The 25,366-nt window shown below is 47.8% G+C and overlaps 1 protein-coding gene across 1 annotated transcript in view; it reads left to right on the forward strand.

Moving 5' to 3' along the window:
- SSPN (sarcospan) overlaps positions 1 to 17,978 on the forward strand; it is a 19,412-nt gene extending 1,434 nt beyond the window's left edge. Inside the window, exons 2-3 of the mRNA XM_058804904.1 lie at positions 9,807 to 9,893; positions 14,707 to 17,978. Coding sequence (XP_058660887.1) covers positions 9,807 to 9,893; positions 14,707 to 15,069 — 450 coding nt within the window. The 3' untranslated portion in view covers positions 15,070 to 17,978. The remainder of the gene's footprint in view (positions 1 to 9,806; positions 9,894 to 14,706) is intronic.
- The last annotated feature ends 7,388 nt before the right edge of the window (positions 17,979 to 25,366 follow it).

Below are 25,366 nucleotides of genomic sequence, written 5' to 3' on the forward strand. Positions count from 1 at the left end.
TTAGGTACTTGGAGAAAAGATTTCTCAAAGCACTGAAGAGCTATGGGAGCGTCTTCTGTAAATGGAATTTGTTGTTAGAAGATTATCTGAGCATCTGAACTGATTGGGGTTTGCTCTGTTAATCCTGCTGGGCATCTCTTCAGAGAGTGGAAGGAGCAGGGCCCAAGCTCCCAGAGGAAGAGCTCCTCTGACTCATCTCTTCATGTTTCTCTTCTGACTGAAGAGGTGTCCAAGAGTTTAGTGGTGTTTTGTGGAGCAAGAGCCTGCCCTTGCTTGGAAGAGGAATTTCCTCCTGGGAAGTTTTGACTGTTACAAACCAGAGGGGAATACAGATTATAAAATAGCAATATTGGCATGTTCACTCCTCCTGTTTCCTTTGAGGATTCTGGAGGTCAGATTATGCCTTTTCCAGACAGCACTGTTGCTATCACAGGTTTGAAATAGCTTTTTCACTGGAAAAAGGTGGGGAAAGAGTGAGCTGGACTGAATTAATGTACAGCCAGGGATATGAGAAAAGCCATGAAGCAGCCCCTGGCCTGTGTGAATGTCATCAGGGCCCCAGCAGCATTCATCTGAGACATCCACAAATGGCTGGCCTCCCCTGGGGAGGCCTGAAACCCCACCAAAGTCGCTGCTTTCTGAAAACAGAGCTCTAACCCCTGTTGTTTTTAGCAGCAGCTGCCAGCAGTAGTGACATTTAGATGCCCACACCAGGCCAAGCTCAGTCACTTTCAGAGCTCCCCCCTGAAAATCAGGAATAATTCTCCATGGGCCTTCCTGAGCTCATTCCTGACTCGGAGCAAGGCTCAGCTCTCAGCTGAGTTGGTGGCCACGTTCTGCACGCACCAGCCAGGGGAATCCCTGGGGAAACACTTCCTGGGGAAACACTTGCTGGCACTGTGGGAGCTGTGGGGGATGCTGCAGGGTGCCCTGGGTGTTGGGAGGAGCAGTGCAGGCTGTGGGCAGCCCATGGGGAACGGGACTGCACCTCGGCTCTGAGTCAGACGGGGACTCTCACCTGGGGACTCTGGTGAGATGCTGAGTCACCAGCACACTCCAGCGTGGTTTGATTCATCCCTGGATCAAACTGGCTCTTGGTGCCCCTCTGTTTACCCTCGGGGTGGTGACAGGGACTGTCTGCTGGAGCACGTGGCCAGGCAGGCTCCTGGGCAGCCACGCTGCTCTCCTGTACCCTCAGCCCAAAGCAGAGGGGAAGGAGGGATCTGGCACCAGGTCAGAGGCAAGTGAAAGGAAACTGGTGCTAGAAGGAGAGGATGAGGAGGTGGGGCAGCCCCAGAGCTGTGAGGAGCTGTGGTACCATGGGAGCAGTGCAAAGCACATCTGAGGGGCAAAATGCAGCAGGTGCCACACCGTGCTGCATCTGCTCCATGGAAGGACTTGGTGCCCACTGGGACATCAGGTGGAGATAGCCAGAAGCTGCTGAGCTGGAGATTCCAGGTGTGCAGTCACAGGGTGCTGCTGGTGTGCTGTGGTGGGGACTGTGCTGAGCACTGGCCTCTGGAGAGCTGGGGAAAACTGGTCCATGAAGGAGAACCCTTGGCTAGGAGCTGCATGTGGCTGGATGTCCTGTGGGCTGGTTTTTGGGCTGCAGGAAGGTGTTAGATAGGGGATGGATGACCCCTGTACTGCTTGAGAATAAACCTCATGGCAGAAAGTGTCTTCCCAAAACTCATATATTCACACTGAAATGAGCAACAGGACAGAAAGATGTGGTGTAAAATACCAGAGCATATTTGTTTTAGTAGCATCCCACTCAAGTGCTCTTTTTAAAGGACTTGATTAGTATTCTGAATCAAGAACTTTAAAAATCTATTATCGAGACCTTTTTAGCAACATTAGATATAATGGGCGAAGCTCATTCCTGGTGTTACTCCTTTGGAATTACACCAGGCTGGATTTGACCCCATGGCTGTTAATGTAGGATGGCAAAAAAATGAAGGAAAATTGCTAATGTGGTAAATAGACCCTGATTGATTGAAAGATGGGTTTTTTTCTTCTTCTTTATTAGTAGCAAAATGGTGACACCATTCCTTGCTGAAAATCAAGTGCTTCAGTGCATTACCATGAATGGAAAGGAACTGTTTTTAGAGGAGCAGCCAGTGGAAAATGCTAGTGAGGAAAACCAGGCAAGGCTGCCTGAATTAAATGGGAATTCAGAATTCCCCTTTCAGAATTCAGCACTAAATGGGTTCAAAACCTGACTGTGTAGGTTTGTGAGGCTGGAGCAGGCCAGGGATTGGGTTCACCATCCTGGGGAATAAATGTGGCCAGTGATGCTCTGCCAGGGAGTGGAGGAGGGCTCCAAGCCTGCAGGGCTCCATCCCCAGAGCATCAGCCCTTCCCTCCTGAGCCCCTGCAGAGGGAAACTTGCATTGCACCCAGAGCATTTCACCATGAAAAGTAGCTAAACTCCACTTAAAACCAAAATGCATTTAGTCCAAAAATGCATGGGCACGAGTCAAAAACCGAAGGAAAATTGTATGGACAGCAACTACAAAGCCTTCAGGATTTACCACTTCTGCTTCGGCTTCAGGAACCTATTCCCTGTAAAAGCCTCTCCCCCATTGCTAGGACAGGCAGATAAATGCAGTAAAAGCAGTGAGGGCAGCATTTGTTTCACCTGCCTGGAACCAGTTACAGTGGAGGTGCCCATGGGAGCTGTCCTGAGCCGCCCAGACTGCAGGCTGGACTCCCTGGAAGGCAGTCTCTTCCTTCTTGCCGCTTTGCAGGACAAACTCTTCACAAACCCCTCATGGGTGCAGGGCTTTATTTTTTCCTGTGTCTTGCCACTGGCTTGGTGCAAAGCTTTGGGCAAGTTACTTAACCTTGCTAAGACTTTGTTATTTCTCCTGCAAAGTGGGGTTAATAGTGGCCATCCTTCACCCCTTGCTTTGAGATCCTGGGATGAAAAGTGTTGCAGAGACAGTAGATATTAATGGTATCCTTTTCATTCTTTTTCATTAGCTTGTGGCCTTCTGACACCCAGAAGAAGTAACAATGTATTGCTCCTTGAAAAACCTACTTTAGATTATTTCCACTGCGATCAAAAGTGGAGTATCAGAGTTTTCATGGGCGAGCTCCCCTTTCAGCCCTGTTTTGCAGACTCGGGGAGTTAAGAAAGTTACAGAAGTGCTCATCAGAAATGATTATCCAGGGTGTTTATTAGTTCTGTCAGGAAGTTATTTTAAATGTATATGTATAGATGTTCTTAAAATTAGGACTTTTAAAAACATTTAAAAAAATCTGATTCACAAGCAGCTCAAGGCAGCAACTGTGGCTTAGCTGTCACTGATTTTATTGCAAAAAGCACCCCAAAAGATCTGCCATGGGCTGAGCCCCCAGCCCAGCAGCTCTGACCCTTCTCCCTGCTCCAGTCCTTCTCCATCTCCCCAGGTGTTCCCCAGGCCAGAGGGTCCCTGAGCTTTTACTCAGGGGTGGCCATGGCTTGTGGCTTTTTGGCATCAGCGCTCAAGCATTGGCTTCTCTGCCCTGCTGGAGGTGAGGCTGATGTGGGGCTGTGGGGTGCAAAAGGCAGGCAGACTTCTAACTGAAAAAACAGCTTAATCAACATTTATTTACCTGGAATCAGAAATGTCTCTGTAACTGTTTAATGTCTATAATGTTTATGTCTCTATAACTTGTACTTGTTTTTGGGGAAACCATTTTCAATTTCTAATAGAAGGTGACTCTTGAAACCTGGTGCCATCAAAAAGTCTGCAGGCATCCATAATTTTTTGGTACAGGCTAGCTTCAGTTAGCCATGGGCAAACATTAAAAGGTTTAAGGGAGGACTGCCTTGAAGAAGAGGCCAGGGCTTGTTTAGAGCCATGTGTAGCACCAGAGCAGGACTCTTCAGAACCCTCTGCCCTTAAATCTCATCCTCTTCCAAGAGTAACCATGCATTGATTTACTAAAATTCACACTCTGGTTTTGCTCAGGTGTGGAGTGGAAAACTTTGATAGGGAGAAATGTTCAAACACTCTGAAGGAATGGTTTGAGGAGGTAACTGTGTCTGATACCTGCCCAGGGCTGGTCTAATCCTGGACCCATCTGTGGCTTGGCCCACAGTTTGGCTGCAGAATTCCTGGCTGGAATTTGTGCAAAAAGCCTAGGTAATATTTGGAGAGGGATATCAAACAGGTTTCCCCAGCCCAAGCAACCTCATGACTATGAGGATGGTGGCTTTCACGGTCACAGACACACCCCAAACCACGAGTGGTGTTCACAAGTACTCTCAGCCACGCTGCACTTCTCAGGCTGAAAATCACTGCTGGCTCTGTGAACTCTTATTTTATTTTATTTTATTTTTTTGATCCTTCAGGCATTTGTTCAGACAGGACTGTATTTCTGGTTTTACAGCAGCAATGGGCTGCTGCTGCAGCTCCTGGCTGTGTAAGCAATTGTAGCCTTTGGGGGAATAAAATCTTACCTTAGCACAAGTGATGAGCAACTGACCTAAACAGTAAAGATTATTATGGAAAAAATAGCATTTCATTTGATTGTGGATGCTCTTGCAGGGTTTTGATGATTTTACAGGATTTAAGAGAAAGTTGTGGATCTGCCAGAGGGTGTTATTGCATGGCTTGAAGGGACCTGTAGTAAAGACATCATTATTTTATTCTGTAGGTGGGGCAGGGATGGGCAATTATTGTGGGGTTTATGGCTGTTAAAAGAATGATTTCCTAGATGATGATGATGGACTTTGCCTGCAACCACTATAAACATGTTTGTTATTATTATTATTATTATTATTATTATTATTATTATTATTATTATTATTGTCATTATTTCTGGAAGTAACTTATATGCAACTAAATTGTCCTTAAATTTAATAAGAAGTCTGTAAGCGGTAAAAAAAATTTAGGGCACAGTACCTCTGTGCTGCAGACTGGCTTCTTTCACACGTGACAGTGAGACCCAGGCTGACCTGAGGCTGATGAAAGCTGGCAGTGGAAGCTGCCTGCAGCACCCACTTTCATCACAGCTTCCTTAAACCTCATAAAGCCAATGAACTTCAGTGCTGCTGTCTGCAGCAGCCTGTAGAGATGTCTGGCACCAGAGGTGATCCAGGTTTATACTGGCAAAGCCAACAGGGACGGGTTCTTTCCTGCATCAAAATCTGTGTCCAGTGGGAGTGTTAGATTTGGGGGATAAAGCAGCTTTTCCAAAGGTGTAGACAGGAGCTAAACCTTGCTGTATCTGATAAGGTGGGAGAACCATCAGCCAAGTGAGGGAGAGCCAGAAACTCCAGAGACAGCTGCAAGAGAACATTCTTTACCTGTGTCCCTAAAAACAGAAAGATCCCCAGTGTCTCCAAGTGAGCAACTACAAAATAACTTGTCCATAATGGAGCTGTCTTCCTAATTCTATTAACAGCAATTTTCCTCCTGAAGTTTGAGTTTACATTCTCATTAAATAGGAAGAGTCCTGCTGTGGGTCTCAGCAGTGCTGTGTGGCATTGCAAGTGTACCTGGGAGAGGTTTTGTCCTGCAGTGTGTTTGCTTTCTGCCCCTAAAAATCGTGGCAGGAGGTTCTTGCAAACGAAGCCCCCATACACAGAGCTGTACTGTGCCTTTGTGAGCGTTTGCAGCATTTGCCTTGTGATGTGGCACAGACTCAGGATGCTCCTCAGAGCCAGGTTTTTGTCTCCTGCCTTCACTTCTTGGTGGATGTTCCCAACCCTCCTGCTTTACCAGCCAAGGTTTTCAAGATGCTCTGGGTAGGAGGTAGTTCGCTAGAGAAAACCACCCATTCTACATTTGGGCTAAAATTGTAGCAATAACAAAAGGAAAACCAGTTTCACAAGCATACAGGGGAGAGATGGAGACAGATTAGAGCAATCTGTGGTTTTGAAACCTGTCGGAATAAAGCAAACCACATGAATATGTCAGCGTGCAAAGATAATGAGTGCAAACCGCAGTGGAAATTTGTGCCCTGCGTGTTCAGATTTCCCCTAATTACACCCAACCTTCCTCAGCCCTGCCACAGGGTGTCCTTGTGCTCCTCGTACACCTTGTGCTGAATCCTTGCAGGAGCAGATGGGATAGCATGACAACAGGTTCCTGCCCTCTTTGGAGTGGGAGCAAGCTAGAAAACTTCTCCTCCTGTTTTGATTTTGGCTTAAAAAACCAACAATTCTTAAGTCACTTTTCAGCCCTGAGGTGTTCCTGCCCAATGGGAGGAATGCCTACTGCTTCCCTCCAAAAAGAAATATTATTAAAATTTTTGTATAGCCTAAATATTTAAATTCTTCAGCCAGTGTTAGTAAATAGCTGTTCTCCTGGGCTGTGAACTGGGGGGATTTCACAGGGTGTGCCTTAAGCAAAATGAAATCTCTACCTTTCCTAAATACTTCTGTATCACATTTGGGTCTTTTTCTAGGCAGTGCTTTCCAAAATTAAATTCTTCCCTTGGATAACCTTTCACGTCACTACCTATTCAGGAAGGGGTGTGTTAGTCCATATGGAAATTTTGAAGTAGGATCTTGAAATAAACTGGAGTTGAAACATGCACAGAAATGCAAATTCCTGGATTTCTGGGTAACAGTTGACCAGAGCTGATCTAATTAAGTGCCATCCTGTAGGTCTCAGAGAATCTGTTTTATTTGTGTAACAAATGCACATCGATTGGTGACAAGCACGTGCTGAAGTGGGTTCAATTGCATTTTATGTTGTGTGCTCAGTCAATAAGGCATGGGAAATGTGTGCTTCACACTGGGATGTGGCAGTGGCTGTGGCAGCACCAGGATGTGGGATTACCTAATGCTGCTTAGCAATCAGCATCGACAGCACCTGTAACACGCCTGCAGCTGTTATAGTTACTTAGAGGCTCCTAAAAAATACTTAGCAGTGGATTTTTATAGTTATTCTGTTACACTTCACAGGTGTAATTCAAAGCTGATCTATTAATAATGTATAAAATAGCAGCATAGAGCTGTTTCCTATATAAACGTTCCACGCTTTGGTTTCCTCCAAGGAGTGAATTTACCTTTAAAGAGCTGAAATGTTAAACATATGTGGGTCATAATTCTCAGCCACGTTATTTTTTACTGCCACTTAGAAAAACACACATCTCTGGTTTAAAAAAAAAAATTTAAAAATGTTACTGTGTTCTTATGAAAGAAATGCTTAAGCTTTCTGAAATATCCTGGCCAAGACTTGCAGGAATCCTGACCCAGTGTAATCCTTTAGAAATACCTCTCTACAAATGTGCCTCTTCAAGTGTCCCTGAGTATATTATTTAAATCCCAGAGGACCTTTAGAAAGCATGTGCAGGAATGGAGCTGCTTTTAAGTGATAGCCCTTTGTATGGGAATCTTTCTGAAGAGGGAGGTCTGATCCTGCCATGTGTGAAGCCAGCAGGAATTCTGCAAAAGTTGTCCGAGGCACTTGATGGCAGAGAGAAAATTCCAGCATTGGTCTCTGCTCTCAGAAATGAATGCAGCCCTGTCAGCCCTCTGTGGTTAAATGGAAGGGGAAGGAGGAGTGGGAACAGTCCCATGATGTCTCATGGCAGTCACCTGGAGGCAAATCTGGCTCTCGGTCCATGCAAGTGTAAATGCCCACTAGTGTAGCTGAAGCAAAGCAAATTTGATTTATTGCTCATAACAAGATCCTTCAGCACCAGATCCTGAAAATACTTAGGTCCAGCTTTGATGTGAGGAGCCCCTATGATTTGTCATGAATTTTGGGGATATGATGTTAAGACAGTGTGTTTAAGCTTATTTTTTTTTTAGTTCTTGCTGCAGGTTCTCTCCTTCAGCCATTACTGGCACTGGGGGAGTTTATCATTTGTATATTATCAGCAATAGAATTTCTTATGATTTAAGTTTTATGGGCATGTTAATTTAATTAAAAGATTAATATATGGTGCAAGGGACCAAGGACATAGGCGATTAATCCTGAGAAATAAAACATGGTTCAGTCACACAGAAGCACTACAGGGCAAAAAAACCCCAGCACTGAAGGACCTTTGACAAGAAAGGTTGTTTTTCCCCAGACAACCCTGTCAGCTATGGCTGTCAACAATAAAAAGAAAGAAACAAATAAATTGGAGGCCGTGTGTAAGTCACAGGACCAGAATATAAATACACATGACATGGAAAGGAGTAAATAATACTGACGCATTCTTTAGAAATGTTCTCAGGCAACACTTCCTATTCATATCCCACTGAAATGACATGAAATAAAACTTCATGGGGAAAAGTGTTACTAATTGCCCAGGTTCTTGAGGGACATGGCTCTGTGTGTGTTGGGAGGTACTTCTCCTTTGCAGGGCTGCTGCTTGGGCCTTGCACCAACAATGCAGGTGCAAAAAGTTTGATACTCTTTCTACAACAGATGATAAAAGGAACGTGTTTATCCATTACTGTCCAAAAGGACAGCTGGGCATTTTTCACTGCAGGTCAAGGTCCCTGTGGAGTTAAAAATCTGGATGTGAGCAGCACTTTCAGGACATGCAGGTGGGGATGGGGCTGTGATGGAGCCCCACACTCCTGCAGGCATCTCCATGGCATGGCCCCACCTTGGCAAAGGCAGCTCACACATGGCGATGGCCAAACAGGGCAAATCCCACTGCTCTGGGAAAGCAGAAAGCCTCAAAATAATGACAACTCTTCCAAACTTCAGAAGGAAAATGGAGAGGGTAAAAAAATATAGAATTTTGCTGCAGTCAGTGAGAATTCAACAGCTGTCATTTATAACCAAGATGCTCCTAGTAGGGAGGCACAGACTTGCTCCTGGCCCTGCATGTAGAGAGGACCTCTGAAAGGACAGTGCCTGATCTCATCCAAAGTCCCCACTAAGGCTCATCACACCTAAAATGGCTTCTAAAGGTGTGATTTGAAGGGTCATTTAAAAACACAAGGATGCCATCAACTGACCTGTTTTTCCAAGGCAGCTCAAACATGCACAGATTCCTCCAAACACACCTCCAGCTGCCAACAGTCTCTCTCAAGCCCAGAACCAGCCCCACGGGGAGCCCTCACCTGGTGCCTGGTACCCAGCTCCTCCATCCAGGGGATGAACTGCCAAAACCAGCAGTATGCTGCTCCTAAGTCCTCCTGTCAGGTTTGCTCACTGATCCTCTAAAAACTGGGAGAGGAGAGCACTTGACTGGAGTGCTTAGCACAATGTGGGGGTACACTGTGTTTTCTAAACACAAAAAAGCAAATCACATTCATTGGGCTAGTTGCTCAGAGGAGGATCTTCCCTTCTTAGCTGGTAAATGCCAATCTGTGAGTACCTCCTTCTGCAGATAAATCCAGAAATAATAATAAATATGGCTAAATGAATAAACAAGTATGCAAATACTTTTCCATTATGTTTAATCTTCAGCAATTACTGCCACAGGGCTAAAACACAGTTTCAGATTGTAGGGGAGATGGATATCTTTAGGAAGATGTCCACTCCAAAAGAGGGTGAAAGCCTCTGCAATAAACTCTGCTGTTCTTATCCAGTGGCAGCCGTGGTTTAATGATTTAAAACTTGCATGGGTGACATAAAAACCCTGTCAGCACCCAGAACTACATAGGATGGTGCTCTTTGGGCTTGTAAGCCCAAATTCAGAAACCTTCTGCTCTTTTTTGATGGTTGTGTGGGCAAAAATTCAACACACATCCTGGGGGCTGTTGCTGTGCTGTGTCTTTGATGACTTTGCTTCCACACTCCTTCTTGAATTATGGTCCTGCAAACACAGAAAGTTGTCTTGGCTTGGGGAGGAAAAAAATTGTGTTTTGTGTTTTGTGTTTTTTAACCTTGACACATTTTACATCTCTTCCTTTGCAGGTCTGTGTGGTGGCCTTAGTGGGATTTGTTCTGCTTTGTATCTCGTACCAACCTGATGAGAAGACGTGTGCACAGTTCACAGTGAAGGTACCTGAATATTTTTAAGTTTTTTTTTCCTTCTCATATAATTAAATATAATTTTAAAGGTTGATATAGGCGATATTTTTAAGAACACAGGAAAAGAAGTGAAAATGCACACTTGAAATGCAGGAATGGTTTTCTGTTACTTTCCAGGCAGCTAAGGAAGAAACAGTATCCTATAAAAGGGAAACTCTAATAACATTTCAAATCAGAACAAGATACCATTTTATTCACCACGTTTTAGGAATATAGACAAAGCTGGAATAATTTGGGAAGTGTTCTGAGAGTTTGAGTAGATTAAGTGGAGATAGTGAGCAGAGTAAGAAGTAAGGTGGCATAAAATGAGTCCACTTAAACCAAGGTTTAATATTTAATGAGAAAGTACTGGGAAAGCACAGGGACGTGCATTCTCCCACAAAGCAAATTCCCATCTGAGCATTGCAGGAACTGCACCATACCCCACCTTTGTCTCCAAAACTGCTTTGCTGACACTGGTGAGCAACTAGAAGAGCAAGGCTGAGAATGCTTGTTTTTAACACCATTTTTCCTGGGCTATTTTTCCTTATTATTGTAATTTTCAGGGCTCTTAATATTTTGCAGACACATAATAACTGAGAAAAATACCGACGCAAGCAGCACAAAATAACAGTGATTATTAACTGGAAACAGGCAGAAGGAAACAAAATGCAAGGAGCAGCTTCTCAAACCCTGGCATCCATCCTCCCTTAGAAATTAGACCCCGGTGTGTCTTTTGTGTCTTTCTCGAGCTTCTCCCGTACTTAAAGAAAAAAAGGGAGAAGAACAATTGTGCCTGCCCTGTGGCTGCCTCCACATTGTCCCTTGTCACCTTTCCGCCCCCAAGGAAGGTTACTGGGCTGGGCGGGGGCTGCCACGCCAGGCTTTTTACTGCCTGCCCCGCAGCAGTAAATTGAATTTGGCATCCAGGCAGGAAGGGAGTCATCCCTGGTGTTGGGAAGGGCACGCCGGGCTGGGCAGCTCAGATGTCTCTGCCACCCACCCTGACCGTAAGGAATGTGAGCCATCGTTCCCCGTAGGAAAACAGACATTTTGGAATTGCTCCCGAGGTGATGTAAAATGGGCCATTCCTCATCACCTGGCAGAATTAGAGCTTAAATCCCCCTGGTTCAGTCAATAGCCCATGGACTGTTGCTTACCCAAGGCACCATCCTCCCCAAAATCCCTCTTCCCAGCATTTCCTATTGCAGTATGCCACAGAACTTCATCATTCCCAGGCTGTTCACCTCTCCTGTCCCACGTCCCTGCTGGGAGCTGTTATTCCACAGTTTGAGATAACAGGACAAAAAAAAAAAAAAAAAAAAGCTTCTGTCTGAAGGGCTCATACCTATTTTAACAAAGTAGGAGCTAAAACTATTCTCCAGGACTTCGATCACATAGGACTCATCTACATCTCCAGTATCACTTCTCAAATCTTTGAATTTCAGTTAAAGGCTCTCTCTGAACTAAAAACAAGCATTAGCTATGACAAGGCTGAGGTGCAAGACTGCAGTCATAAGACAGATTGTTCAGAGGGTTGTTCTTTTCTCCTTGAGGGCCTGAAGATTCATCAAGCCCTGCATTTGGATTCAGCCCGATCCACTCTGACCATCCTTACCAGGTGTGGCCCAGGTCCTGCCCTCACACTGATAGCTGGTCCCCATCAGGCAAGCATCATCCTACAGGAAAATCCAGGCTGAACTTCCCTGGAGTGCATTGAGCACCCCAAGTTCCCTTGCACAGCCCAAGGATCACTGTGAGAGGAGGACCACACACACACACACACACACACACACACACAGAGGCCTGGGGGATTTGGGTCATCCCCCAAGGTGACCCTCTGACCACTGGCGAGTGACTCCTCCCTCATGGTGGAAAACAGGAGACCTGTGCAGTCCTCTCTGCCTTCCTCCCTCTCAGCAGCTGCTTCTTTCATTTCACACTTGCATGAGCCCTGGATCCTTTTAAAGAAGGAGGTGTCAGAACTGCTTTCGGCAGAAGTCCCTTCCCGAGACTGCTGTGGGTACCCGCAGCACGCCATGTGTCCCTGAGAAAGGGAGGCCACCCAAAGAGAGGGTGGCTGTGCCCTTCAGGGGGACAGCAACAGCCAGTGAGTGCCACACAGGAAAGTCTTGAGCCATCCTTGGAGCTCCTGGGCTGACATTTGACAGATCCCTCCCTGCAGCCCGGGGCAGTGACACCTTTGCTCCCGCACGCCCACCCCATGCACACCACGGTTCCTGTTCCCTGCAGGGGCTCATGCCTGAGCACCACCGCCCTCAAAAGGGGCCTCCTGATACACCTCTGCAAACCCCTCTGCTTTCACCTCTGATAACTATGAGCAGCCTTTTCCATGAGGAACTTAATCCATCTTCCTGTTATTTATTTCAATTTAGTCACAGAGGACAACTATTGCCAGTAAATGTTGCTAAAATGTCTCTTCCTCATATGTGGGGCACGAAGGAGGATGAGCTGCCATGCTCTGAGGTCATTGTACGCTGTGTCACCCCACTTCCTTCTTCTCCTTCTATTTAAGCAGCAATTGCAGTGCCTGTCTCTCTGAAGCTGTTAAAAACCAGTTTTCCAGTAGCAAGTCCTGGTTCCTGGGCAGAGCCCACCACACAGTTGTATTTGTGATGCTGCAGTTGCCTCCAGGTCTGGCATGTGATTAATCTGCTGATGGAATCTCAGCACTCGCTGTCTTGTGCTCCCTCAGAGACAGTGCTTGCATTTGGCTCACCTTTGATATTTGGGAACGTGTTCATTTTCAGCAGCTCGCAGAGAGATTCCTCTGCAAACATCTTGTGAGAATAATAAGCTTTTTGGAAATTGCCCTGAGTCCCCCATGCATCTCCCTTTGCCTCTAAGGATTATCATAAGAGCTGCCTGTGTATTCATATTCTGAGATTTCCTTCCCTGTAGGAACACAACAGACAAATTCTCCCTTACTGTACCTGGAGCATAGATTAGGCTGTTGTGTTCTGACTTTGGATAGAAGTTGTTAGCTAAATAAAATGCCTGCCAAGGGAGAATCAGGCACATGGTGAAGTCTTGGCTTAGTATCCCATCTATTAGGGAGGCCTGATTCTGTCTTCTGCTGGGCTGAATCCAGGGACTTCCACCAGGACTTCTATATCACAGAACAACCAACATTTGTCCATTTTCTGTTTTCCCCATCTTTGAAAACAATGCCATTGGCTTATGAATTACCACATCTTGGTTTGGAGGGGGTCCATCAGTCAGCAGCACTCCATCTTCTGTATGCTTCATATGAGGAGTTGGCCCCATTTTCCAGCTTCACCTTTCCCATGGACCCTTCCCTTGAAAGCTGTGGGGGCAAAGTAATTTAATAAGAGCCACCCTCATTTTGAAGCTGCCCTTGGTTTAAGGCCACAGGGAAAGTAATTAAATTTAATAGCAGCCAGGTCTTGGAAAGTAAGATCTTTCAGTAAGAATTTGGTGATATGAGGGGGAAAATGTACATAGTGCTTCAGGACCTGCAATAATCCCAAATATTTTTTTTCAAGCTGGCAACCAAACAGAAAATTGATTCACAGTGTAGTTCTAAGATAAATACACCAGGAGTGTGAATTTTATCAAGACATACATAGTTGGAGTTTCAAGGTCAAAAAAAAAGCTTTTATATTGGTATTTTGCTTGCAGAATTGAGGTTAAGAGAGAGAAAGAGAGAGAGAAGCTGCTGTTTAAAATAACAGATTCCCAACCATGCCATGTGTCTGACAGATAAGACGCCAAGGAAAATAAATGTTTTTACAGTGCTGAACAGAACCAAAAAATGCAATTTTGGCTAAACACAGAACATGATTTTAATATACATTCACACATATTTTGTACGCAGTGCAGCAACTGCCAATTCCAGCTATCAAAAGCAAAGGGAAGCCCATATGTGCTGGTATCCAAAGCTCTCAGGTGAATCCCAGAGTGTCAAAGGCTCTGACTTGCTGCCAGTTTCCATGTGTTTGTGGGGGTGGACTCTGCAGAGCTACCCTTGATAAAAGCCACGCTATTTTTAAGCTGCCACTGTTGCGAGGAGCAGTGGAGGTGACGAGCAGACCCTTGTCCTTCTCACTCTGTAGCACTGGGAAAAGAAAGGTGCAGGTGCTTGCTGCCTTTTCATGCCCGTGAAAGACTTCCCCATGTTTTGGGGACAGGTTTTGGAAGCAGACTGAGCACAGCACACACTTTTTCTGTGGAGATCTGCATTCCCATTCCACAGTAGGACCTGGGAAGCAAAAGGCTGGCTGCATCCACAGGGCCTAAAGTGAGAGATCAGCCACCCCACTGCCTGATTTGCAAGTGTAAATCAGATTTGTTTGGACATGCAAACCGAGAATAACGCATGAGCAAAAACACCTAGAGCTCAGCACAACCTGGGGTAAGATGGCAGCCCAAGGCTTATCTGCTCAGCTCTGCTTCCAGGCACTAATTTGTCTCAGCTGATGACTGTGGCTCCGGTCAATGCAGGTACGACTGGAGAGGAAAGTGCTCCCTCCCTCTCTAGAAAGCTTCTTGATGTATAGACACACCAGTTCCTTGGTGCTCTCCCCAGGACTCCAAATTGCAAGGCAATGCTCATATAAAACATGCAAGGCAAGTTCTTGAGATGACCTGCTGAACTGCTCATCACAAGGAGCCTTGCTTGCTGAAGCACCCAATCTCTAGACAGTACATTGAGGGTGTGCACTCCCTGCAAAGTACATGTGCTGCATTCCTTGTGAGTTCCTCAATCTTTATGAAGCTGGAAAAAGGGGGTTTATCTCTTTTTTTCCCCCCTTTCTTTCAGCTGCTGTATTTTCTCCTGAGCGCCCTGGCTCTGGTTGCCTGTGTTTTGGCAGTGGCTTTTGCTGCACACCACTACTTGCAGCTGACCAAGTTCACCTGTGACACCATCCAGGATTCCTGCCAGTGCAAACTGGACACTGCCGACCCGCTGGGCCGCACCTTCGTGTACCGGGACGCCGACTGTGGCAGCCTGAGCAGTATGCTCAGCCTGTACCTCCTCCTGCAGATGGCTCTCAACCTGGTGGCAGCCCTGGTGTGCCTGCTCATGTGCTTCGTGGTGTGGAAGCACCGCTACCAGGTCTTCTACGTGGGCGTTCGCTTCCAGCCCCTCACAGCCACTGAGGGCCACGGGCAGCAAGTGTAGGGGCAGGGCTGGGCTGGGCTGGGCTGGCAGGGGCTTGTGACCAGGGATGGAATCTGCCACCACAGGCACTGCAATGGGATGGGCCCTTGGAAGGTGTTTGATGAGGAAAAAAGCTCACATGGCTTTAATGAATTTATTTTTCAATTCTTTTGGGAGCATTTCGTACGGCTGCTCTTGAGAAAAGGCCTCTTGTAAGATTAGCTAGAGGTCAGAGAGTCCTAAAGATGCAGCTGTACAAATGCTCCCCACAGAGGATCTGTAATAGCCATGGATAAACTCTTTGGGAACTCATCTGCAGGGCTACAGACATTACAAAATAGGGTCCATTTCCCTCTTGCCTTCAGAGAAGCTATACCAATTTCTGCCAGATAGGGATCTGATCCAAACTGCTTAATTATATCAGTGGGAACATGCTTTGGGAATATATCATGTCTTGGTGCTCTGAGTGTAATCCATGCTAACCTGATGGGAATTTAACATTCAGGTAGGGATGAGGGAGGTCAAGACATCTTCCAATGCAGGTTGAGACCAACACCAAAGTGAATATATTGATGGCTGCCATATAAAATATACATATAACTTTTCTGAGTGAATAATGATTTAGGCTACCTAACCCAATTACTAATAAACAACAAATAAGAGTGAGTTCACTGAAGGTTCTTTGGTGGGCCCTGCTTGAAATCCCAGGCAGATTTCTGATGTTTGGGAGAAAATATCAGTTTAAGGAACCTTGAGTTGCACTCCTAAAGTAGAGGGACCCTAAATCAGTAGTCATGTTGAAAACTATGTCCATAATGCTCTAATTGCAGGCTGACAAACCCGGATTTTAGCCAGTTCCACCAATTATACGTCAAGCACAAAAGGCCAAATGCATTTTTGGTGTAACTCCTCTGAAGACAATCAGCCTTACACACCAGCAGTGGAGTTGGGCCAACAGCCTCTGAAAGATATATCCCTGCAACAATGAATGTTTTTAAAATGGGGTGGAGGGAGGGAAGCAAGAGGAGACTGCCAGTCTCCCAAAGACATCTCTGATAATGATGTGGGCAACAGAATAATGATTTCTTAATGAGGATGGAAAAACAAAGTGTATTTAAGCAGTGCTTCTTCACCCTGAAAGCGCAGCTCTAGAAGCGCTTTACATCTCATTAGCCTTATACCAAGACAACTACGTTGGTTTGTCCCTTGAACTGCCATTTCCACTTGCACAGCATGGACAGCTAAATTTAGGAGCAATTCCTAATTGGCAGCATTTGGCACTGCCTCCTGATCCATATCTGTGCAAGGGCAAGCCAGCTGGTGCTCACACCCTGCCATGACGAGGGATTTCCCAATCCCAGCCAGAACAAGGATGTCTCGGAGGTGGGGTGGATCAATCACATGCCAGAAAAATTGTGCCATAATCACTAGCTAGGAGGAAGCAAATGAAATTTACATAAGGCTTTGAAGAAAAAAACCAGCCAAGTTTCTGCAGCAAAAATAGTCATCAAAAAGTCAAAAACCCAGACTGGCAGAAACTTGGTTTTCTAAGGAGCTCTAATCCTACAAAAAACCTGTTTTCCATACGGTGATCACACATCATCCAGGGGCTAGACCATCAAGCCTCCAGGGTCAGGAGATCACAGTGTAGTGAAGCCTCCTGTGGCCCACCTAGAACACTGCTGGGTGTTGGGGCTGTAGTTTTAGTCATGGAAAGTGCATCTGGAGCAGACATAGCATCAACCAAGGTGCTCTCTGCCAAGCCGCAAAGCGAGGAGCTGCAGGACATCAGGGGTTTTGAGATCTGCTTCCAAATGACCTTTTTTATTGCACCTAAAAGTAACAACCACTCCTAAGCCTGGCTGCAGGGGTGCCCATGTCACCACCCACCCAAAGACCTCAGTCTGCCTCCCAGGCACTGCTGGGGCAAGCTGAGACAGGAGAGGACTGGGATGGCAGGCTGGTGGTACCAGACTCATCCTTGGGGCCATCCATGTGGATCTGGCAGGAACCAGCCCATCTCCCATGGCTCTGGTGAAACACGCTGCCAGCAGTGCTCATGTGGCAGGGCCACGCTGCCTGGAAATGGATACACAGGGGTGCCTCTCACCTCATGCTGTGCTCAGGTTTGTCCCCATCCCACACAAACCTTTGGCCATGCCCTCTGTGGAGGCTCAGGGCAGAGGATGTACCTTCCTCCTACCTGCATGGCCCTCGGTGCTCCTGCCCCTCCCTCCAGCCAAGATTGTGCGTTCCTCTCTCCACACATAACAAGGAGCAGGAAAGGGATCAAAGGGAGTCTGAATGACAGCTGAGCTCTGGGCCCTCCGCCCACCCTCACCACTGCACGGTGGCTGGCACAGCAAGAGGAAGGCTGTGCTGGCAGAGCAGAGCATGCTTCCCCCCACCCATCCCAAATCTCCCTTTGCTCAGGGGATAGCTTGGTGTGCAGCACTCCATCCTGGCCCAGCAGCATGTCCAGCAGAGCTGCAATTGTCTCCCTGATCCCTGACCTGTGCCTCACCCACACGTTCTCACCGGGTCTCCCATCACCTCCAGGTGCTGGGGACGGGGCTGGGCTGTGGTGCCTGGCCTCTGCCTGCTCAGCCCGGGGCTGAGATTGGCTGGGACTGCTCTGGGGCACGGCAGGCACAGCGGGGATGATCACAGAGCTGCTGTGAATGCCTTCGGCGTGTGGGCAGGGAGGAGAAGGGAGGTCTGGATAACACAGCCTGCTCCACTTAACAAGCTGCGCACCTCCGTATCAGCTCACCCTTCGCTTCCAGCCACGAATTCGGTTTGCTAATCAGCACAATGCAGCTTAACCCTTTGCTCTGGAAGAAAGCAATATTCATCATGTATTCTGTTGGTGGTTTATATGCTTAATGAATAAATATGGGGCATTTCGATCTAGCAAAGATGAACTTCTTTATTTCCTTTTCATGTATCTCAAGAGCATAAAATCAAAACAGGAGAGGTGGAGAAACAGACACGGAAGGTTTTGGAACTGGTTTCCCCCTGGGTATGGTTTTACAATGTGTATTTTGCTTTGATTGAGAATTTTGGAAGGTACTAATTAAAGGATTTTCACCTACCACAGCATATCCAGACACCTCCCAGCCTTTTCCCAGTGTCACACTCCACGTGGACTGCACCAGGAGAAAGACTGGGACTACTAGGCTTGGAAAGGACAGAGGTGTTGAAGAAGAAAACAATTTTTTATAAGCCTGGGAAATTTATCTTGTAGGTGAATTCCACAGAAACGGGTAGGATTAAACCTCTATGGACACAGAATTTGCGAAGAGCTCGATGTAATTTACTCTCACAAACCCAGGTGTGATTCTCATTTGCACCCCGGCCACTTTACACTGTTTTCCCAGTGTAAAGGGGTTGTAAAGACGGCATCAATCATCTTTACACCTACTTCATGGCCATTTTACACAGCTAAAAGGGCCCTTTGTGTAAATGAGAACTCAAGCCCCAGAGAATTTAATAGAGAGGAGATCCTTTCTATAGACTGTGCTAGACCCTCTAATAGGGTCTATTACTGGGATATAACTCTCCGCTGGATTTTATAGCTTGGCTTAGAGATCATCAGTCTCGATTAAATTCAGTTCTGCAGAACTTTTCCAAAGGCCATAACCCTCTGCTGTCATGCCTGCTCCTCCACCCCGAACACACACAGAGTGATGGTGTTGCATGGATAACTGCTCGGGATTTTAAAAGGAGAAGCAGCAGCAGCAGCCGCCCCTTTCCTCAGGCTCTGAGGCATTTTGATGTCGTGCTATGCAAATGCCGAAGCAACAACAACGGCAGCGAAAAGGGAACCGAGACGCGGCGCCTCCCGGGGAGTCAAAATGTCACATTCTCATCCCCGCCAGGGCCTGTGCCCCGTCCCTGCCCTGCTGCCACGGCGGGGCCGGGGGCTGTGGGCGAAGGGGAAGCACGGCCAGGCCCGGCCCCACGCTGGGGCTGCCACCAGCCCTCATGTGACGGCCATCTGCGCCTCGCTGGCCCGGCCGCCGCTGCGTGGGCACCGCTTGGAGCTCTGCCTAAACAACAACCCTGCGCAACAGCGCCGGGAGCTGCAATCAACTCGCTGGGCTAATTTTTTTCTATTTTTTTTTTCCTTTTTTCAAGCTCCCAGCCAGTGCAATATTTGCTCTGGGGCCCTTTCGAAAGAGAAAGCACGCTGCTAGCGTGTGAGAGAAGCCGCAGCTCAGGTCCTCTATATTTAGAAAGCCAGGATGTCATACCTCGCCTTGAAATTTTCATAGTCCCCTGCACCCCACCCACCCACACACGTACACATGCTTGCGTCTGGAAAATGTTTTTCGGTCTTAGCGAAGGGTGTTGGCTTAGGGGGATTCGAGGGAGGTGCAGAGCAACAACAGCAGCTCAGGGCCGGGCGCGCAGCTCGAGGCCTCCTTAAGGCAGCGGGCACGGCCGGCACTGGGCACCCCCCGCTCCCGTGGCTACAGGGCAGGATCGCTGCTCCTTTGGGTCTGTAACACAAATCCCAAGGCATGGCCGGCACTGGGTACCGCTCCCGTGGCTGCAGGGCAGGATCGCTGCTCCTTTGGGTCTGTAACACAAATCCCAAGGCATGGCCGGCACTGGGGACCACTCCCGTGGCTGCAGGGCAGGATCGCTGCTCCTTTGGGTCTGTAACACAAATCCCAAGGCACGGCCTGTTCTGAGGCGTAGGGAAGCCCTGTCCTGTGTCACGTCAGGCAGTGCTGGACTCTCAGCCAGCCACATCTTGGCCAGGTCATTTTTGAGTGGCCACACACAGACTGCAGCACCTGTAGCAAAAACTCTAAGAAGGTGAATTTTGGGGGTAGCTCATCTCTGCAGTTTGTCCTCCCCAGGGGTTTTTCCTTTCTGCTAAATGGCTGTCTCTAGTAATCTCTACTCAGTAGCATTTATCCTCTACTAAACTGCCTCTGTAGCCAAATATCATAAACAGTGATTGCGTCTACAAAGACTGCGGTACATTTTTCTTCTGGTTTTGGTACCTGGTCTCCATCCCTTTGTCTGAGCAAATGGTTGCAAGCCTCAAATAAACTTCAAACTTGTTGAGGGGGAGCTGGCGATTTCTTTTTCCTTTCTTTTTTAAAGAAGATTTGGGCAATACCTCTTTAATTTGTTACCTCAGTACTCCACAAAGCCATCTTTACATTGGAGTAAAAGATGCAGCAGGCCCCAAGGCTGGCTTACAGTGACTGGCTGCAGAGACAGCATGGAGCTGAGGCCACCCAAAGTCACCAGTGTCCCCCCTCTTCACCTGGGTGCACCCAGGTATCCCTGCCTGGCACAGACATCTGAGACACCAAATAAGAGCAGCAGCCTGGTCTGAGAGGAGAGAATAACCTGCAGAGGGTGATTTGAGGACCTGCCTCTCCTTCAGTCAGATGGATTATGACTGATGAGTGCTGGGCTGACCTCAAGTTACAGGAGATATAGAGAGTGACACCGATTAAGGCAGCCCTCGGCTTTCCAAGCCATGATTGTCCTGGAAATGAGACATTTGAGCTAGACAGGGTTTTAACCCCATTTCACTCTCATACCTGTGTAAGGAGAACTATTTTTAATTAGCCCAAAGCTAACTGAAGAGGGATTTCTCCTCATTTCAGTGTAGGATTTCTCTTTCACCAAAATGATGATGAGAGGAATCCTTTCCCTGATCTGTCCTCCATGAGGCTGCCTGGGAGCATCACTGCTGGAGCCACAGCTGCATGCATGCAGAGGTGTGTGGAAACCACCCTAATTTCTTTTTTGGGACATTTTCTTGCAGTTCCACAGCTGCCAGAGCTGACACGGGGAGGGCAGGGGAAGCTGGTGTCCCAGATCCATAATGTGCCCGAGTCAACCAAGCCCTGCAGCAATCCCCATTTATACTGACACTACTGGTCACCAGGGATTTGGTGGGATGGTTTAGGGAACAATCACACTGAAAAGGGAAGAAAATAGACATTTACACTTTCCCTTCCACCTTGTGAATCCAGGCAGGAGAGGAGCACGCACATGAAGGAACCCAAGAGGAAATACAAAATCCTCCCACCCTGTTTTGCTGCCCAAACCTGCCAACGCACTGAGAAACAGTGAAAACGTGCAGAAAATAAACCCCCAGAAATCAGGCACTTTGGGCTTTTAAGGTCCAAAGTGTTGTTAGATTAGAAATGTGAAAATTAGTGTATTTTTATGGTTTGTCCAATTCTTCCAGACTGCCTCAGGTGAGGATCCAGGCAGCCAGGCTTCTTTGCTGTCACCAAAGGAAGAAAATTTTGTAACCTGACTGGGAGAGGGGAGGGATGGGAAAGAGCAGTTTTATAGGATGTACTCATATATCTCTCTATATATATATTCTGGTAAGACTACTTTTTGCATAGATTCAGCTTTTTTTTTTTTCTTGTGTACAAAAGGAAATTGTAGGATCTCAGCTGGCAAAATTCTGTGATTCTGAATCAACAGGAGGTACATCTCCACTTTATTTCTAATATAATTTTTCTGTCACCCCACCCAGGTTTCAGTGCTTCTCTTGCTTCTCCATTTTCCAGTGAGGCAGGACTTTCCTGGCACACCCTCCCCTGACCCCACAAAAGGCACTGGGTCTGTGGGCTCGTGTGAGTTGCTCCTGCTTAGCCAAGGCAGGGGAGGCACGATTTGCAAACTGACTCCTGAGACTTTTCCTGAGTTCTCCAGGCACTGATTATGCTTTTACTTACAGCAAATTATAAAAAAATGACAGAGATCTAGTGCTTGAAAATCCCATAGGATAACTGCCTGCTAATAAACAAGGGCATTTCATTAGCCTAAGTGGCAAGTGTGGCTACTGAGTGATGGGAACAGCAGGCCCTGGTCTTAATGCCACCACATTACACCTGAAAGGGAAAATTTGGGACCTGGAGACAACAACCAGAGACCCCTCTGTGCTCAGGTGCTGCACTGAGTAAGAGAGGCTTGCAGGGCATGTAGGATCACAGGGTATGAAGGCTCAGACTCATCCTCATCCGTGAGGGAAGCTGACCCCATTTGAAAGGTTCATTCCAGCTGGAGCTCAGTGCCAGGCTGGCTCTACTCCTCATCCCCAGATAGTTCTGGGGTGACAGATCCTCAGCCCTGGAGGGAAGAAGCAGGTAGAGTAGAAGAGGAATAAAGATTTGTTTGATTTTTCTTTGTCTGAGCATGGCACATCTTACTGCAAGGCTTTCCCCACTAACAGGAACATGTTGATTGAGGCTGGTATGGAATCTGATGGATTTTTTTTTCAGTGCCTGTATGAGGATCTGATTCAAGGCACTGAAATGGATGAAAAACTAACTCATATTTCCTGTGCCACTGAAATGGATGAGAAACTAATTCATATTTCCCACACCTAATACAAAGCATCATTAGCCCTGCTGCAGCACAGCAGGGGCAACACCAGCTATTAAAGAAAGCGGGTTGATTAAGGGACAACCTTGAAGACTAAAAATAGTCAGGGAAATAAGGATCAATGCCATATGAAAGCAAACACGCAGTCAGTTGTTATCACAGAGCTTTCACGTGATGGTCTGTGCACTGATCTCACCCGGAGAGTGTTTGTTTTGGACAGTCTTAAAGGGTCCGGCCCCATGGATTGGCAGCAGCACGTATGGAGTGATCCGAGAGCACAGGCCTGATCCAAAGTCCATGGAAGTCAAGGCAGTGACTCCTCCAAGCACTCCCTGCAGGAATCACTCTGGGTTTGGAAAGATATGTTGCAGTTAAAGACATTGGTCTGAGCTTGGGGAAAATGTACTGACACTGTCACTATCAAATCCAGCCAGAGACAAGTGAAAAACAGAGGGGTTGTAGCTAATAAGTGCAACACAGAATGAAAATAAAGTGGCTGAAGGAAAACTTGAGCAGTCAAGGGAAAATGCAGCAAGTTAAAATGAACTGCCTTGGCCCAGACACATTGCACAGAACATGCAGTGATTTGAAGGGGAAGAGAAGAAGGATGGCAGGAACTCAGCATCCTGCTTTTTCACAAGCCTCAAAAACATCGCAGGCAAGGCAAGAAGAAAAAAATACATGGCTTTAGTCCTGTCTGGGAACATGTGGCACAAACTGAGGCAGGGGAGATTAAACTTGGCTTTGCCCTATTTCCCTCCTCTTTTTTCACTCCCCTGCTCTTTGCTAGTATTAACTGAGCTGCTTGGTCCTCAGCAAACAACCGAGTAGCCAAAATATGGGCAGGATTCACGCCATAACCAAACCAGCCAATGAATGAAATAAGGCACTTGTTTCCCAGAGCAGAGGGAGGGGAAGGGGGGGATTTAAGCATTTCTGTGTGGTGTTGGAAACCCACCTTGAGCAGAAGCAGTCCCTCAGCTCACACAAACCACCGGCGCTCCTCTGACGTCAATTGGCAGCCGCTGGTTTGCACCATCCCAGGGCTGGCTGCAGCAGCACAAGCAAACAGCTCACCCAGCCAGCAGGACACACGGTGAGAGGCGAGTCCTGCACCCCTTCCTTCTGCCTCACTGCTCTCCAGCATCACCCCCTGCTCTGTTCTCAGAGGCAAAAGGGCACAGACCAGCTATGGCAGGCGTGTCTCAGGCGAGGGGCACGTTGGCTGGCACTGGGTGGGTGGCACGGGGTTGCAGGGGGATGCCAAAACCTGAGGGCAAAGTGGATCTCTGCTGCTGAGGCCCTCGGGAGTCAGGGCCACCCCTGAGCTGTGGCAGTGCCCAGGCAGGCTGCCAAGGAGAGAGCAATGCTCATGGAGCTACATGAGAGGCAGGACCTGCGTCCACAGGGAGGCTGCTGCCTCCATGAAAGGGACGGCTGATGTCCTCCAGCCTCTCTCTGTGATCCTGTGAGAGAGGGTTTGGGAGAGCTTGTGAAAGAAGGATGGGAAAATTACTGACCATGGCACATACCACAGGCACTCATCCACTGTCCGCTTTCACTCTTTCCATCAAACAGACTCCAGGCCTGAAGGCAGTGGGAGCAGGAGGAACCTGACTCCTCTCAGGGTGCTTCCTGCAGCCCACGGCAGGAGGAAAAGTAGGCAGCAGCTGTTCAGCTCCTTCCCTGCCCTCCCACACCGGGTTCCATCCCATTCCAGGCCATCCCAGCCCAGAATGCATCCCACAGGGGACACAGAGGGAGCTGCAATGCAAGAACTGTGTCTCATCACTGCTTGTAGGGCTGGGCAGCCCTCAGTTTCGGGGACACTGCTGAGGCAGCAGTGGCAGATGAGGCAGCCTGGGGAGCCTCTGGGGACCACGCACGGCTGCCTTCCTGGGCTGCACTTTTCAGCAATGGCAGACCAACCCACTCCCTTTCTTCCCACCTGAAAGGCCTCCAAAGGCCTTGACCTCCAGAATAGGAGGTAGCTACAGCCCCTGCAAACCAGACTAGGTGAAGCTGCCCTGAATGAACCCACAATGAAGGCAGCCAGAATTGCTGATTTCTCTGAAAATTAAAGCACCTTTAACTTCCCTAACTGTGCTGAGGGCTGATCAGGAGCCTGGCTTGTGTGGTGCAGCACAGAACCCCCACTGAGGTGTCTGCTCCGCCGTTCCCATGGTCCACACTCATTCCTGGAAAAAGCAATGCTGTGTGGAGCCACAGGCTGGAACTCAGAGGCACAGTGGAGAAAGGAGGCTGGATATGAGCTTTTCCCAAGCCAGAATCAGTTTGCCCCCAGCACCTTTGCTGCTTCCAGAGACAAGAAGTGGGCTGAGAGGATGTGTTGTTATGTCTCTTCACAATACACCTCCTTGTTGGAGACCCCTTTGTGGAGTTCCTGGACCTCCATTTTAAATGCTCCAATGCATAAGCCTGCCCTGGGACTTTAGTTTGAACCTGTTCATTTCATGGGACAGTGGGAGAATGTGGGTCTCTTTTCCCAAACCTGCTTTTACAAGTTTTGGTTGAAATGCTCACTGAGAAGGCAGAGGGCCCAGCTGATGCCCTGCAGGGATGCAAGGAGACCCAGTTTTGAGGCAGGACAAACTCAGTGACCAGCTGAGGGCCATGGGCTCCGTGGGGAGGCAGGAGCCCTGCAGGACAGGGACACAGGGGGAGCAGCAGCTGCCTGCAGAGCCCAGGGGCTGGCTGGGGCAAACACAGCAGTGGGCAGGTGTTTCCATCAGCAAAACCTCTCGAGAGCAGCTACTTGCTAAAATAGATGCCACGCAATCAGCTGAAAAAGAAAGTGCCAGTGCCCAGCTGCCTGCTTCAGGCACAGCACAGAGCAGAGTGGCTATTTTTATCAGGGACAGCCAAAGGCTGTGGAAGGTGATAGGGGCAGCTGGCAGAGGTTTTCCCTCTGCACCATGCC

Source organism: Ammospiza caudacuta, chromosome 5 (genome assembly GCF_027887145.1).
Source record: "Ammospiza caudacuta isolate bAmmCau1 chromosome 5, bAmmCau1.pri, whole genome shotgun sequence".
Lineage (NCBI taxonomy): Eukaryota > Metazoa > Chordata > Aves > Passeriformes > Passerellidae > Ammospiza > Ammospiza caudacuta.